Source organism: Salvelinus sp. IW2-2015, linkage group LG27 (genome assembly GCF_002910315.2).
Source record: "Salvelinus sp. IW2-2015 linkage group LG27, ASM291031v2, whole genome shotgun sequence".
Lineage (NCBI taxonomy): Eukaryota > Metazoa > Chordata > Actinopteri > Salmoniformes > Salmonidae > Salvelinus > Salvelinus sp. IW2-2015.
In genome coordinates this window covers 1,196,710-1,212,192 of record NC_036867.1, presented here as the reverse complement: position 1 = coordinate 1,212,192, position 15,483 = coordinate 1,196,710, and the positions used below count along the sequence as shown (strand labels likewise).

Sequence of the window (15,483 nt, the reverse complement as noted above, 5' to 3'; positions counted from 1 at the left end):
GCACCCTCGACAACTACTGTGATTATTATTATTTGACCATGCTGGTCATTTATGAACATTTGAACATCTTGGCCATGTTCTGTTATAATCTACACCCGGCACAGCCAGAAGAGGACTGGCCACCCCTTATAGCCTGGTTCCTCTCTTGGTTTCTTCCTAGGTTTTGGCCTTTCTAGGGAGTTTTTCCTAGCCACCGTGCTTCTACACCTGCATTGCTTGCTGTTTGGGGTTTTAGGCTGGGTTTCTGTATAGCACTTTGAGATATCAGCTGATGTAAGAAGGGCTTTATAAATAAATGTGATTTGTGTCACCACCAGATGTCGCTGCTGAGATGAATTTTGTTCCACAATACTGAAATATGGTGTTTTTATTGCCGTCTGACTTGCCGTACAAAAGCAAAGTCACCAGGAAGAGAAATGTCAAACGTTTGGAAACTGGTAACGGTTAAACTGTTTTTTTGTATCTTGTATGATACATTTAGGTTATCTTAGAATAGTACAGACTACAAAATGACAACCGTAAAATACTGTTTAAAAGAGTGATGTTGGTTGGGCTGAGCATAGGCTAGCTAGCTAACGTCAGCCTCAGCAAACCAAACCACTACAACAGTGTGGCCAGGGTCAATGAAATTAACATAGACAGAAGGGGTTAGTTATAAATATTCGACATTAGCTAGCTAGCCATATATATGACGARCTAAAAGAGAAGACGTTTTACGATCTGAATTCGTGATAAAAAAAATAATTAATCTCGTAAAACGTATTTTTATTCATAAATCTGGCCATGGCATTACTGGAAAACCGGGTATGTCCGGGTTTCTAAATATACTTAATATATTAGCCTTATTCTTTATTTTGTGCAAAACTTTGCCCTTATGTAGGCTAACGTTAGTGTAACTTACAGTGCACTCGGGAAGTATTCAGACCTCTTGTCTTTCCACATTTTGTTACGTTACAGCCTTATTTAAAAATGGATTAAATTGTTTCCCCCCCTCAATCTAAACACAATACCCTATAATGACAAAGMAAAAAAAAATTGTAGAAAAAAACAAGTTTACATAAGTATTCAGACCCTTTACGCAGTACTTTAAAGCACCTTTGGCAGCGATTACAGCCTCGAGTCTTCTTGGGTATGACGCTACAAGCTTGGCACACCTGTATTTGGGGAGTTTCTCCCATTCTTCTCTTCGGATCCTCTCAAACTCTGTCAGGTTAGATGGGGAGCGTTGCTGCACAGCTATTTTCAGGTATCCAGAGATGTTCGATCGGGCTCTGGCTCAACAACATTCTCAACTCCTTCATTGTCTTGGACTGTTTGTGCTAGGGTCGTTGTCCTGTTGGAAGGTGGAACCTTCGCCCCAGTCTGGAACCTTTATATTTCCCTCGATCCTGACTAGTATCCCAGTCCCTGCGCCTGAAAAACAACATCCCAACAGCATGATGCTGCCACCACCATCCCACCGTAGGGATGGTGCCAGGTTTCTCCCGACATGACGCTTGGCATTCAGGCCAGAGAGTTCAACTTGGTTTCATCAGACCAGAGAATCTTGTTTCTCATGGTCTGAGTCCTTTTTGGAAACTCCAAGCGGCTGTCATGTGACTTTTACTAGGAGTTGGCTTCCATTTGGCCACTACCATAACGGCTTGATTGTGGAGTGTTGCAGAGAGGGTTGTCCTTCTGGAAGGTTCTCCCATCTCCACAGAGGAACTCTGGAGCTCTGTCAAGGACCATCGTGGTTCTTGGTCACCTCCCGACCAAGGCTCTTTCCCCTGATTTCTCAGTTTGGCCGGGTGGCCAGCTTTAGGAAGTCTTAGTGGTTCCAAACTTCTTTCATTAAGAATGATGGAGTCCACTGTGTTCTTGGGACCTTCAATGCTGCAGAAATGTTTTTGGTACCCTTCCTCAGATCTGTGCCTCGACACAATCCCGTCTCTGAGATCTACGGCCAATTCCTCGACCTCATGGCTTGGTTTTTGCTCTGACATGCACTGTCAACTGTCTGACCTAATATAGACAGGTGTGTGCTTTTCCAAATCATGTCCAATCAATGAATTTACCACAGGTGGACTCAAATCAAGTCATCTCAAGAGGATCAATGGAAACAGGATGCACCTGAGCTCAATTTCAAGTCTCATAGCAAGGGTCTGAATACTTATGTAAAATAAGGTATTTCTGTTTTTTATTATAATACATTTGCAAAACATTTCGAAAAAATTTTTTGCTTTGTCATTATGTGCTTTGTCATCTTGTGTGTAGATTAAGGACATTTTTTATTTAATCAATTTTAGAATAAGGCTGTAAATGTAACAAAATGTGGAAAAGGTCAAGGGGTCTGAATACCTGCCATGAATGTCCTGATTCTTGCCATACATTTACCCATTTACCATAAAGTAATGATCCTGCATCATGATGTGTAACCAATGCCAGGTGCCGCAGTCTGCCGCTGTGTCAGGGGTCCTGGGTCTGATGACAGGCACTGCGACTGTCCTGGCCACCAGCGAGGTGAAGAAGAAACCTGCAGCTCTGAGTCTCAGTATTGAAGAGGTAGCTAGTATGATGGCTGTCCTGTCTCCTCTCCTGTACGGGAACAATTATTTGGCAGTTACATGAAGGGACAGGTGACATGCGTGTCCAAGCTTATCTGCTAATAAGAGCTGTTTGGGTGGGTGCAGGCTCCCACAAGGCACTTTGCAGATAAAATGACTTACAGGACAACGTTGCTGTAGGCTGCTCGATTGAAATATGTGTGCGTGTTGCAGCTCCCGTCCCTCTATGTTACTCCAGAGCCGCAGCTCAGGTATGTGGAGCCAGAGGTGGGGCCAGTGGAACAGGGCGTGGCCGAGCTGAGGAAATGGGCCGAGCCTTTCACCAACCAGTGTCAGGTACACCCATCTCCCTCTTCCTCAGAGATGTATGCCTCTTACTTACCTGTCAACTGGAACACAATGGGGGAATCTAGGCAATCTCATGTGGCATCTCTCTAATTTTCTTTTGGAATCCTCAGATTTAAGGTTTGTGGTTCTTGTTTTCCTGTAGGTAACAGGTCTGGTTGCCCTGGAGAAAGCTGAGGTAGGTGACAGACACTGTCTACCAAGACTAGACACACTAACATACACACAATGAGTTGTGCCTCATAGTAATGGCTGGAACGGAATAGATGGAATGGGATCATACTCATCAAACACATGGTTTCCAGACCATTCCATTCCAGCTATTATTATGAGCTGTCCTCCGCTCAGCAGCTTCTTATGATTGAAGCATAGATTAAAGTTCTCTCTATCTCCTCTTTATGATGTCATATCCTGTGAAACAGGAGGTCTACAGGACTGTAGAGCCCACTGTGAGCGCCTCCACCAGGACAGTGAGAGGTGAGAAGACACTCATATCATGCAGATACTTTCATATACACATACATACACAAAACTGTGTGTCCTCTCTCTCTCTGTCTCTCTCTTTCTCTCTTAGAGACATATGAGTTCCTCAATGATCCTCCTCCGGACCTCTATCCCAGCGTCGGGGTGGTTGGCTTCTCTGGCTTCTTAGGATTGTACCTGGCCAAAGGTAATGTGTACACGCGCGCACACACAACTAATTTACCGACGTCGGTTCAATTATTTGAAATCCATCCAATCTTCTGTGAGCTCGATATGCCATTACTCTAGAGAGAGATCAGATCAAGGAAGAACTCTGCCATGTAGTAGGAAGTTGTAGTTTTCAGCAGGCCAATATTCAACATAGTCATTAACTACAATGACCAGAATCCATTGCTAACTGCTGCCACTTGTCCTGGCAAGTCTGTAGATGGCTGGCTGGCTGCTACAGCCTGAGCAGAGATGTGATGATGACTTAGAATCCTTAGTTGCTACATCCATTGATATACTTGAGTATGTGAAGACCCCTTCACATTAGTCGATTTGGCTATTTCAGCCACACCCGTTGCTGACAGGTGTATAAAATCGAGCACACAGCCATGCAATCTCCATAGACAAACATTGGCAGTAGAATGGCCTTACTGAAGAGGACAGTAACTTTCAACGTGGGAGCAGTGGAAATGCGTTCTCTGGAGTGATGAATCACGCTTCACCATTCAGCAGTCAAACGGACAAATCTGGGTTTGGCGGATGCCAAGAGAACGCTACCTGCCCGAACGCATAGTGCCAACTAAAGTTTGTTGGAGGAGGAATAATGGTCATGGGGTTGTGTTTCATGGTTCGGGCCCCTTAGTTCCAGTGAAGGGAAATCTTAACGCTACAGCATACAATGACATTCTAGACTATTCTGTGCTTCCAACTTTGTGGCAACAATTTGGGGAAGGCCCTTTACTGTTTCAGCATGACAATGCCCTATTGCGCATGCGAGGTCCATACAGAAATGCTTTGTTGAGATTGGTTTGGAAGAACTTGACTGTCCTGCACAGAGCCCTGACCTCAACCCTATCGAACACCTTTGGGATGAATTGGAACGCCGACTGCGAGCCAGGCCTAATCGCCCAACATCAGTGCCCGACCTCAGTAATGCTCTTGTGGCTGAATGGAAGCAGGTCCCCGCAGCAATGTTCCAACATCTAGTGTAAAGCCTTCCCAGAAGAGTGGAGGCTGTTATAGCAGCAAAGGGGAACAACTCCATATTAACACACATGACTTTGTAATGAGATGTTCGAAGAGTAGGTGTCCACAACCAGGCTCATCCCTCAGCTTTTTACCACAGATGAGGCAGGATGTCCACTTTAATGTTTCAATGAACGATTCTAGCTTTAAACTAAGGTGAACAAATGATTGTTATTAAGTGATAAGCAGTAATGGGCAGTCACAACCATCATGGGACTTTTATTAATTGTTTAATTCTGTGTTACAGCATTCAACCCAAAATGCATTTAATGTAATAATAAATAATCTAAAACCGGGACTATTTTTCTAAATCCGAACTGGAACTGGAACTGACCTCAAAAAGCACTAATCGCTYAGCACTACTCTGTGTCTCTAGGTTCCAGGGTGAAGAGGCTGGTGTTTCCTGTCGGGCTGATGGCTCTTAGTGCTTCCATGTTCTACCCCCAGCAGGCTGCCTCCTTAACCAAGGTGTGTGTGTGTGTGTGTGTGTGTGTGTGTGTGTGTGTGTGTGTGTGTGTGTGTGTGTGTGTGTGTGTGTGTGTGTGTGTGTGTGCAATGTTAGTGTGTGTCTTCCATCCCTTTTCCCCCTCTCTAACGGGAAAGGCTGTGGTTTCCTGTAGGAAGTTCTGGCTGTGAAATAAGAGCGATTGTGTGTTGGGAGGGTATGTGATTGATAGTCTGCCCTTTGGTTTCAAAGCGGGGTGCCCTATTCTGGTGTGGATTCCTGGTATATTTTAGGCCTGTTTAATGTTGTTGTCTGAGAGAGGCACACCCAGAGATAGAGAGGATACAGGTGTGTGTTTCTGTGTGCCACAACACAGACAGATCAGACAGACAGGATGTATGATACAGCAGCAGGATAGGAAGGTGATGAGGAGACAGCCGTTCAGAGGGAGGGAGGAACGCTGGGACCTCTGACTGCTGACTGGGGGGGGGGGGGTTAATGGCTGTATTTCTGTGAGTTATGAATAGATTAGACACTTAATGAGTGATTCGTGTGTGTTGGGTGTTTTTAAATTACATTTTGTGCACTAAATCTGTCACATGGTTTGTCTGATTGAGGTCAGACTTCATAGAAGGTGTTTCCATTTTGTGTGTGTGTGTGGTTGTCTCTGTCTCAGGTGAGCAGGGACTCTGTGTACAGCTGGAGTCAGCAGGGTCGGGATGCTGTGGAGACGCTCTGGAAGGACCTGCCATTTGGCAAGGGCAAGGTTAGTGATCATGACAAAGAATCGAGGAAAGATGTTTGAGATTCAGCTGAGGTGTGTTCAGTAATAATGATGTGTATTCCTGCTTCCCCTCAGGCAGGCTGAGAAGACCGAGGACAAGAGCACGGCTAGCTGAGACAGAGAGCCCGGACACATCACCTAGCTGTCACACACACACACACACACACACACATAATGCACCTGAAGAGTGCACTCAGAGTCATATACAGAGTTCATAGAACTTGGTTTGAGATTTTGAAAGTTAATGGCATCAAAGGTCCCAAAACAATCACATTTTGTTGTCATGGAACATTTGGTTCAAACGTAAGAGGATAGGTTATAATTGGAGCCCGGCCGGTATATTGCTTCACCGATATTATCCACCTATATTGGCCGTAAAGCCCAGGGTGTTTTATTTGACTGTGCATGTGTGTGTTCATGTTGTGGTCCTAATGTTTTGTCAGAGTCTGTGTTTGGGTGTGTGTGTGTTCAATCATGTGRTGTTCCTAGGTGTGGTTTGTTGCTGGCCCTCAGGCCCTTGTTCTCCTATGCCTTTGGCACCTGATTTGTTTCATGAAATTGTGAAATCCTCAATGGCTGATGTGAATATAGGGGATTAGGATTCTTGGCATGATAACAACGGTTGTCAGAGGAGTTGGACTGCAACTTCTGACAGAATCACCTATATTCACAACAGCCCTCTTTTCCTGAGAGTGTTTTTCCTTAGGTGGCAAAGCTCCTCAGGGTGCACTTAGTGTTGACACACAAAACAGAAAAGTATTTGAATTTTGGAGGACGTTACATCATGTCATCACACCCACCAGTGGTGAGAGCCTGTTATTACCATAATCTACTGTATGTCTAAATTGGTTGGAACCAGGCTCTTGTCGTAAAAATACAATTTGTTTTCAGTGATATAACCTGGCTTATTAGAGGTGAAATAAACTCTGTAGGTCTGGGTGTGCTGTACCAGTGTGGATCGAAATCACATTCAACACCCCTATATGCACCGCGACTCCATGGTGTACACACACCGAAACACACCCTAGACAGAGCACCTTAACATACCTCTGTCTCTCCTGTAACATGATACATCACATTCCCTCTTGCTCTGTTACCTTGCCAACTAACCATGCCAACCTGTTGTAACCATGCCAACGGACACAGGAGACTCCTGTCAGCTGTCCTCTGACCTCGTTTCCGTGTTTGTCTAAATCTTGTTGCTCATGCTTGTTTGTTTTGGTTATGTTTTTGTATTTATTTCTAAAGACATTCCCCCATCATTGATCTACTACAGAGTGCACTACGATAATGTTACATAAATTATTTAAAAAGTTAAAGATGTACTTCTACTGAAGAATATTTAAACGTGGTGTATATTTTAAGTATTTTGTGTTTCAGGTGATGATTTTCATTTTGAATTGGTTGATTTTGTATTGATTGTCTGTTCCCAGAAAACTACTGTCTATAAACAGAGATATGGTCCTAATAAATCAAACTCATATCTGATTGTGTTATTACAGTTACATTTCAGCACATATTTACTGGTGCTGGATGCATGGAAAGTCATGGTCTGTGTATGCCTCTGGTATTCTCACAAAGACAGAAACAGAGAGGGTAGTCTGTCCAATCTATGAGATAAGTGGGTCATGTCCAAAGGCTATTTTTCCAGATGTGTGTTATTGGTTATTCAAACAGGGATTTATCTTCCCTGCCTGTAAAACCATTTAACCATAAAACGTACATACGGAGGAGAAGATACGGCGAGGAACTACAGCAGCTCTAGCCTGTCCCACATTTTGATGTGCTTTAGCCAACTCCTCTTCCAACACTACCTGATGGGACCAGGTTAACAACACTACTGAACGTAMTGAATCTGCTGTAACATTGTGGTGGGAGTTACACAACATGTTCACTACAGTTGTTTTGACGTAGACAGTCCAGTTTCCCTCTGCAGTGAGGGTGAGCGAGCTTGTGGGATAGGTGAGTTGGGGGTGGGAGTGTCTTATGACTTGACCCTCGACCTTATCCGTCATGCCTTGGCATGTGTGACTCACTGGGGTGTTTGCGTGGCTGTGAATGCCTGTGTACGATCATTTATGTGTCTATTTGTGCAACACAGTGATGAACACCTGTGCTAGAATAGAACATTGTGTTTAGTTTGAAAAGGGTTAGAAAAGCTCTCAAGGCCTCATGGGGAATTAGTGTTTAATCTCCCTGGTGTGTCTTTAAATAGATGGAAACATCACAGGCTCTCTCGCTCAGCCAATGGTTAATCAGTAATGGGGCACCGTTTAGAACTCTGGACATAAACAAGTCAGGTTCAAAGGTCAGCGAGGCTCGTGGGGAATCTAGGATGAAAATATTATTCCCTGTCTGGAGAKAAAGGATGCTGTCTCTTTTTCCGTCTTCTCTTCCCCGCCGTCTCAGATGTACAGTGCATTCGGAAAATATTCAGACCCCTTGACTTTTTCCACWATTTGTTACGTTACAGCCTTATTCTAAGGTTGATTAAATTGATCGTTTTTCCCCTCATCAACCTACACACAATAGCCCTTAAGGACAAAGCAAAAACAGGTTTTAGATCTTTTTGAAAATAAACTGAAATATCACATTTACATAAGTATTCAGACCCTTTACTCAGTACTTTGTTGAAGCACCTTTGGCAGCGATTAGTCTCAAATCTTCTTGGGTATGATGCTACAAGYTTGGCACAACTGTATTTGGGTAGTTTCTCACATTGTTCTCTGCAGATCCTCAAGCTCTGTCAGGTTGGATGGGGAGCGTCGCTGCACAGCTATTTTCAGGTCTCTCCAGAGATGTTAGATCAGGTTCAAGTCTGGGCTCTGGCTGGGCCACTCAAGGACATGTCTCAAAGCCACTCCTGTGTTGTCTTGGCTGTGTGCTTAGGGTTGTTGTCCTGTTGGAAGGCTGTTAATCAAGGATGATTAATGGAAAAAGGATGCACCTCAGCTCAATTTAAAGTCTCATAGTAAAAGATCTGAATACTAATGTAAATAAGGTTTGTTGAAATTTTTTATTAGACACATTTTCTGAAGACCTTTCACTTTGTCATTATGGGGTATAGTGTGCAGACAAATTTTATTTAATCAATTTTAGAGTGAGGCTGTAATGTAACAATGTGGGAAAAGTGGTCTGAATACTTTCCAAATGCACTGAAAATATTACAGTCCATGTATGTGGCTCAACAGTAACTAAGTCACACACTTGGTCCTGCCCTATTGATGTCCTTCATTGTATTTMATGGAGTAATGCCAAAGAAATGTTTTCAGGAGCTATTTCTGAGTTCTTAGGAAGGTTTAGAGTGGAGTACAAGTGTCTACTAGAGATTACTTTTGACAGTGTTACAGTAAAGAGGATCCGTCTCTGCCTGGGCAAGGGGTTGGAGACAGTGTTTGCAATATTCTCTAAACTCTGGGCCACTACAGGGTTGGGTTCTGGCTGTGTTTGTTTCAGGCATTGCCGCAGTGAATGTTCAAAATAGACATTTCTACACCCCTGGTTTCCGCTTGATATGACTAGGATGTGTTTTTGAGCACTAGACACTGACAGTTTGGCGTCTTTCCAAGGTCAGTGCAGTAACTAAGTGTTCCTCGCCGTAGACTAACAGACACACATCCCTTTCACAGAGAGAAGGTATGAGATGGAGGAGAGGAAAAGGCTGCATTTAAGTGTCTTGATGACATCATTCTGAAATGACTCCCACGAGAGACGGAGGATGAAGGGAGGTAAGGCATATGAAGTGATGCATGTTCGTAAAGCACTCCCCTCAACACACCATCATGATCCCCAACCGCACCTGCATTGGGGCCAGGGATTTCATTTCCCCTCTTAGCTCTAGAGAAATCAGTCACCACACAAATGTGCTCTGAAAATTTTAATTACACCAACATAAAAYATTCAAACTACAGAGAACGCTGGGAATCCTAAGGTGTTGGATTAGCAGAAAAAAATACTACCACTACTAAAACGATGGCTTCAGATAAAACGTGATTTAAAAAAATCTAAACGGAACCCTAAATTAAGTTAGTACACATATGATTAGTAATGTTTAATGCCCCTTTTAATAGTAATCTGTCAGTAGTCACACCCCCCCCACCACCCAACTGCTGAAGTGAGAGACAGGCAAATAATTAAATTGACCCAAGTCTCTCACTCCCATCTTTCTATGTGTCTTGGGGCCAGCTCACTCTTCGGGGCCGGAGGACATCTTGAGGAGGGAGSTCTTGTCGATCTTGAAGAGCCTCCACCCCTCCTCCAGAGAGAGGTCAGCTGCGCCGCGACGCTTGTAGAACTCTATCGACGCCTGGTTGCCCTCGGCGACGATGAAGTGCATGCTGCTGCAGCGAGTCTTGACTGCTGTCTGAGGGGGAGAGAGGAAGGGAGGGCAGGTGTTAGCACACATGCACCTGACAGCGAGCCCCTCCCCCCTTCACAAAGCCATCCACATTTCCTGCAAACACCATCTTATACCTACAGCTCTTTTCCCAACACATTCATTGATCATTTCAACAGCAATAACCAAAAACGCACAGAATCAGCCTTTACAAAGAATAACTCATTGAAATGGGCTCTATGGGATTCTGTTTGAGGCACTGACCTAATCCTACAACAGGATTCTGGCAAGAGCCRTGTAACTGACTGACAGCTCCCATCTAGTTGTTACCATGTTTGTACAGGGTCATAACTCCAAAGTTACTCACATGACTGAGGAGCTTGAGGATCTCTGAGCCRATGCCAAACCCTGGTGGAAGGATGACAGAATGAGATAATGGTTACTGGTCAGGACCGAGAGGAAAGAAAGGAGAAAGAGAGCGACAGAGTAGGAGGAATAGTTATTTTGCTTACCCCTGTACTCTCCCATGACAAAGAAGTCTTCCAGGTAAAGCAGCTTGCCAATCCAGGGGTCATATGTGAAGTAGTACATGGCAAACCCAATCACCACAGGACCTGGACACACAGAAGTAAACCCACACATAAAAACAAGCCAGATGTAATGTAACAACTCGTACCGGAGTTACCCCTAGACACTAATCCAAGGTCAGTTTAGCATTTTCCCTAAATGGTTAAGGGTGGTTAGGACTTAGGGGGGCAGAGCTGCTCATAGATCTATGGTTAAGATTAACTTGTACTTTCAGCAGTTAACTCAGTCTGGTTGCCAGGGGACTGTGTAAAGAGGAGATGTGTCAGTTGTGTTGTGAGAACTGACGCGTGGAGACGAGCTGTTCTAGCTCAGAGAAACTAACAACGGAAGTCGGTTAGCGGGTGTGTCATACAAGTGTGTCTGGCCTACATCGGAGTGACATCCACGTCATAACAGGAAGTAGGCCTAGACACTATACAAACCAGCCTTTCGATCAGAGAAATATGTGAGCGTACAGCAACAGTGTTTCAAACAAGACAACTGTCATACCATTATGTGTCGCATCATAACTATTGTAAGGAAATGGGTGTGTCTGTATAGAGTAAGGACAGTACAGTACTGTATGTACAGCACAAACTGGGCTAACAGGTTTCGGTTTAGGAATGGCATAGGGGAAGAAGCTACATACTAGGTATTCCCATGGCGCAGAAACATATGCATATGAGAGGCACCATTTCAGTCACACCCATCTGATAGTTTGCTATAATACTCGTATGTCACACTCAGCATATCCATCCAATCCTCAGATGTGCAGGTGTGCTCCAGGGAATAGGTGGGATTATTTGAGATATAGAATTTTACCGTTGTTGCTCTGCTTGTCACTGGGGACTTCCGCCACGATGCAGTGGTAAAATGGATGGTCACCGAATCCGTCCTCGAGCAGATCTGTTATCACAAACGTTAAAAAAAACGCCTTATAAACTCTGCATGCACTGCAGTCACACGGTGCCCGAGACAGAAATGCTTAGCTTTGATTCACACTCACCTTTCTCAGTCAGTATCACTTGATCTTCCATGTCTTCATATTTAGCCAGTTCCTGAACAGAAGAAAMATTTCAGAATCAAAAACCAAGACCGGGTCAATAGGGAATTTAAAAGTCACTGAGATAACTGACCGTCAACGAAGAAAACAACGTTTAACGTTATAACCACATCAGATAAAAATTGGCTCTTTGCCAATGTAATAAAGKCAAAGGTACAAAACTACAGAGCGAACTGTGATACCTAATGATATGCAGCAGAAATTGTCGGTATTTGTCACCTTCAAGACAGACACATTTGCGGAGTCTCTCAATGCAGTCAAACAAAACGGTTTCGACTGGGCTTAGCCTTGCCAGGGCTACAAAATAACAACAAAGTATGGGTCAACTCCTTGTCAAAGTTTTTGGGGGTGAAGTTTTGGCCTACCTTTATGAGTCGCAGTATGTCAGGCACATCTTTGGGTTCAGCTTTTCGCAATTTAAAACGATCCATTTTCTTCTTTTACTCTTTTTCCCTTTTCTCACTAAACCTCTGTATGTGAAGTGAAGCAGGAGAAGTTTCTTCATTCGCGTCCCAGGAGTTTAAACCTCCGCAGTCAGTCTGGGATCCTGACGCCTATGTCGGGAGAGTTTTCATGCAGCAGGGACCTGTCTGGGTCGGATCAGCTGGACTAGATCGTTCTTTGTCTCTCACAAGGGTTTTATAGGAGCTCGTGGGGGTTGGGGCGGTTAACCGGAACTCGGTCATTTATGGCCAATTGGAACGAGGGATATAGGAGACGTCACGAGTTTCGCTGTTGTTTTCATTGGTTGTTTTCTCCGGTCACGAGATATTGACATCAAATTATAGTTTACTAACTGTATCTAGCCTACTCTGTATTTGAGCACGTTTTTAAATGTAATTGCTACATAGTGGAATTCTATATTATGTATTGAGTAGGAAAATTTAAAATAAATGTGTTAAATTTCGCAAAGGCCTTGACTACAGTGGAATGTAGTCACGGTCTGCACCTTGTTTCCCTTTGTTGAGGGAAAAGGTACTTAAGATAAGATGAGATTGTGTGATGTGTTGTTGTCTTACCTTGCTATCTTAAGATGAATGTACTAATTGTAAGTCGCTCTGGATAAGAGCGTCTGCTACATGACATAAAATGTGAAATGTACATGTGAAATGAAGGACCGGATGTTGTTACTGGATTGTAGCCAATGCAGTTCAGACTTTACTCTCAAGTGTTTGTAAATAAGGGGGTAGAAAGAGTACGAAAATATACTCAAGTAGAAGTAATGTTACTTTAATTACATTTGACTCAAGTAGAAGTACAATTACTGGTTAAAAAAACGACTAAAGTAAAAAATAAATAGTAGCTAATTTAAAAATTAAATATACTATTAACTATTCACTTACTGACTCACTCACTCATTCACAAACCCCCGCTTCCACTCACTCACCAGAGTGAGAGTACTGAAATATCCTACTCAAGTAGAAGAAAAGTTACTGAAAAATATTATAAGTAATATAAGTACTCAGAAAAGTTGATCAATTACTGTAACTAGAGTAKTTGTAATTAACTATGTTACACCTCTGGTAGCAAGTGAGGAAACATGGAATGATAATGAGCCCAGCCCGGAATAGCTCATTGAATGTGGAAAACTACTATTAATGACAAAGGCCTCATGACCCAGGCATAATGAGGAGATTTAGATGGTAATTACAAATGATCTACGTGATGGAGACAACAGATGTCTGATGTAACTCTCTAAATGATTGATGATTGATTTCCATTACCATTAGAATCTATCTACWGGCCAATATTACTCCTTTTTACATGTATTTATGTACAGTGCATTCGGAAAGTATTCAGACACCTTGACTTTTTCCCCAAAAAATGTATGTTACAGCCTTATTCTTAAATTGATTAAATTGTCCCCCCCCCCCCCAATCAATCTACACACAATACCCCATAATGACAAAACAAAAACAGGTTTTAGAAATGTTTGCAAATTATTCTTTTTTTAATAAAAAAGTAAATATCACATTTACATAAGTATTCAGACCCTTTTCTCAGTACTTTGTTGAAGCACCTTTGGCAGCAAGTACACCTTCTTGGGTATGATGCTACAAGCTTAGCACACCTGTATATGGGGAGTTTCTCCCATTATTCTCTGCAGATCCTCTCAAGCTCTGCCAGGTTGGATGGGGAGCATCGCTGGACAACTATTTTCAGGTCTCTCCACAGTGTGTGTGTGTGTGTGTGTGTGTGTGTGTGTGTGTGTGTGTGTGTGTGTGTGTGTGTAAGTAAAGAAATAAAACAACAGTAAAAATACATTTTAAAACAAGAGTAGCAAGGCTATATACAGACACCGGTTAGTCAGGCTCATTGAGGTAGTATGTACATGTAGGTATGGTTAAAGTGACTATGCATATATGATGAACAGAGAGTAGCAGTAGCGTAAAAGGAGGGGTTGGCAGGAGGTGGGACACAATGCAGATAGCCCAGTTAGCCAATGTGCGGGAGCACTGGTTGGTCGGGCCAATTGAGGTAGTATGTMCATGGATGTATGGTTAAAGTGACTATGCATATAAGATAAACAGAGAGTAGCAGCAGCGTAAAAGAGGGGTTGGGGGGTGCACACAATGTAAATAGTCCGGGTAACATTGGTTACCTGTTCAGAAGTCTTATGGCTTGGGAGTTAAAACTGTTGAGAAGCCTTTTTGTCCTAGACCTGGCACTCCGGTACCGCTTGCCATGCGGTAGTAGAGAGAACAGTCTATGACTGGGGTGGCTGGGGTCTTTGACAATTTTTAGGGCCTTCCTCTGACACCGCCTGGTGTAGAGGTCCTGGATGGCAGGCAGCTTTGCCCCAGTGATGTATTGGGCCGTACGCACTACCCTCTGAAGTGCCTTGCRGTCAGAGGCCGAGCAATTGCCGTACCAGACAGTGATGCAACCGGTCAGGATGCTCTCGATGTTACAGCTGTAGAACCTTTGAGGATCTCAGGACCCATGCCAAATCTTTTTAGTTTCCTGAGGGGGAATAGGCTTTGTCGTGCCCTCTTCACAACTGTCTTGGTGTGTTTGGACCATTCTAATTTGTTGTTGATGTAGACACCAAGGAATTTGAAGCTCTCAACCTGCTCCACTACAGCCTCGTCGATGAGAATGGGGATGTGCTCGGTGCTCCTTTTCCTGTAGTCCACAATCATCTCCTTAGTCTTGGTTACGTTGAGGGATAGGTTGTTATTCTGGCACCACCCGGCCAGGTCTCTGACCTCCTCCCAATAGGCTGTCTCGTCGTTGTCGGTGATCAGGCCTACCACTGTTGAGTCGTCTGCAAACTTAATGATGGTGTTGGACTCGTGCCTGGCCATGCAGTCGTGGGTGAACAGGGAGTACAGGAGGGGACTGAGCACGCACCCCTGGGGAGCTCCAGTGTTGAGGATCAGTGTGGCAGATGTGTTGCTACCTACCCTCACCAYCTGGGGTAGACCTGTCAGGAAGTCCAGGATCCAGTTGCAGAGGGAGGTGTTTAGTCCCAGGTTCCTTAGCTTAGTGATGAGCTTTGAGGGTACTCTGGTGTTGAACGCTGAGCTGTAGTCAATGAATAGCATTCTCACATAGGTGTTCTTTTTGTCCAGGTGGGAAAGGGCAGTGTGGAGTGCAATAGAGATTGCATTATCTGTGGATCTGTTTGTGCGGTATGCAAATTGGAGTGGGTCTAGGGTTTCTGGGATAATGGTGTTG

General features: G+C 43.8%; 2 protein-coding genes across 3 annotated transcripts; one reads left to right on the top strand and one right to left on the bottom strand.

The window, feature by feature from the left end:
* The first annotated feature begins 359 nt into the window (after positions 1 to 359).
* apoob (apolipoprotein O, b) lies at positions 360 to 6,212 on the top strand. Of its 2 annotated transcripts, none has more exons than XM_023972528.2 (9): positions 360 to 437; positions 2,428 to 2,544; positions 2,760 to 2,882; positions 3,037 to 3,069; positions 3,314 to 3,368; positions 3,466 to 3,561; positions 4,984 to 5,075; positions 5,729 to 5,818; positions 5,912 to 6,212. In XM_023972528.2, the coding sequence occupies exons 1-9, from the start codon at positions 417 to 419 to the stop codon at positions 5,918 to 5,920; spliced, it is 636 nt and encodes a 211-aa protein (XP_023828296.1). In that variant the 5' UTR covers positions 360 to 416; the 3' UTR covers positions 5,921 to 6,212. The 2 variants fall into 2 exon arrangements, with proteins under 2 accessions (XP_023828296.1, XP_023828295.1); XM_023972527.2 differs by having other exon boundaries at positions 5,916 to 6,045.
* A 3,488-nt stretch (positions 6,213 to 9,700) lies between these two features.
* On the bottom strand, positions 9,701 to 12,418 carry LOC111953321 (diamine acetyltransferase 1). The gene is made up of 6 exons (XM_023972529.2): positions 12,168 to 12,418; positions 11,746 to 11,797; positions 11,562 to 11,645; positions 10,685 to 10,786; positions 10,540 to 10,580; positions 9,701 to 10,199 (listed from the first exon to the last, which is right to left on the bottom strand). Exons 1-6 carry the CDS (start codon positions 12,231 to 12,233, stop codon positions 10,023 to 10,025), a joined length of 522 nt encoding a protein of 173 aa, XP_023828297.1. The 5' UTR covers positions 12,234 to 12,418; the 3' UTR covers positions 9,701 to 10,022.
* Between the last annotated feature and the right edge of the window lie 3,065 nt (positions 12,419 to 15,483).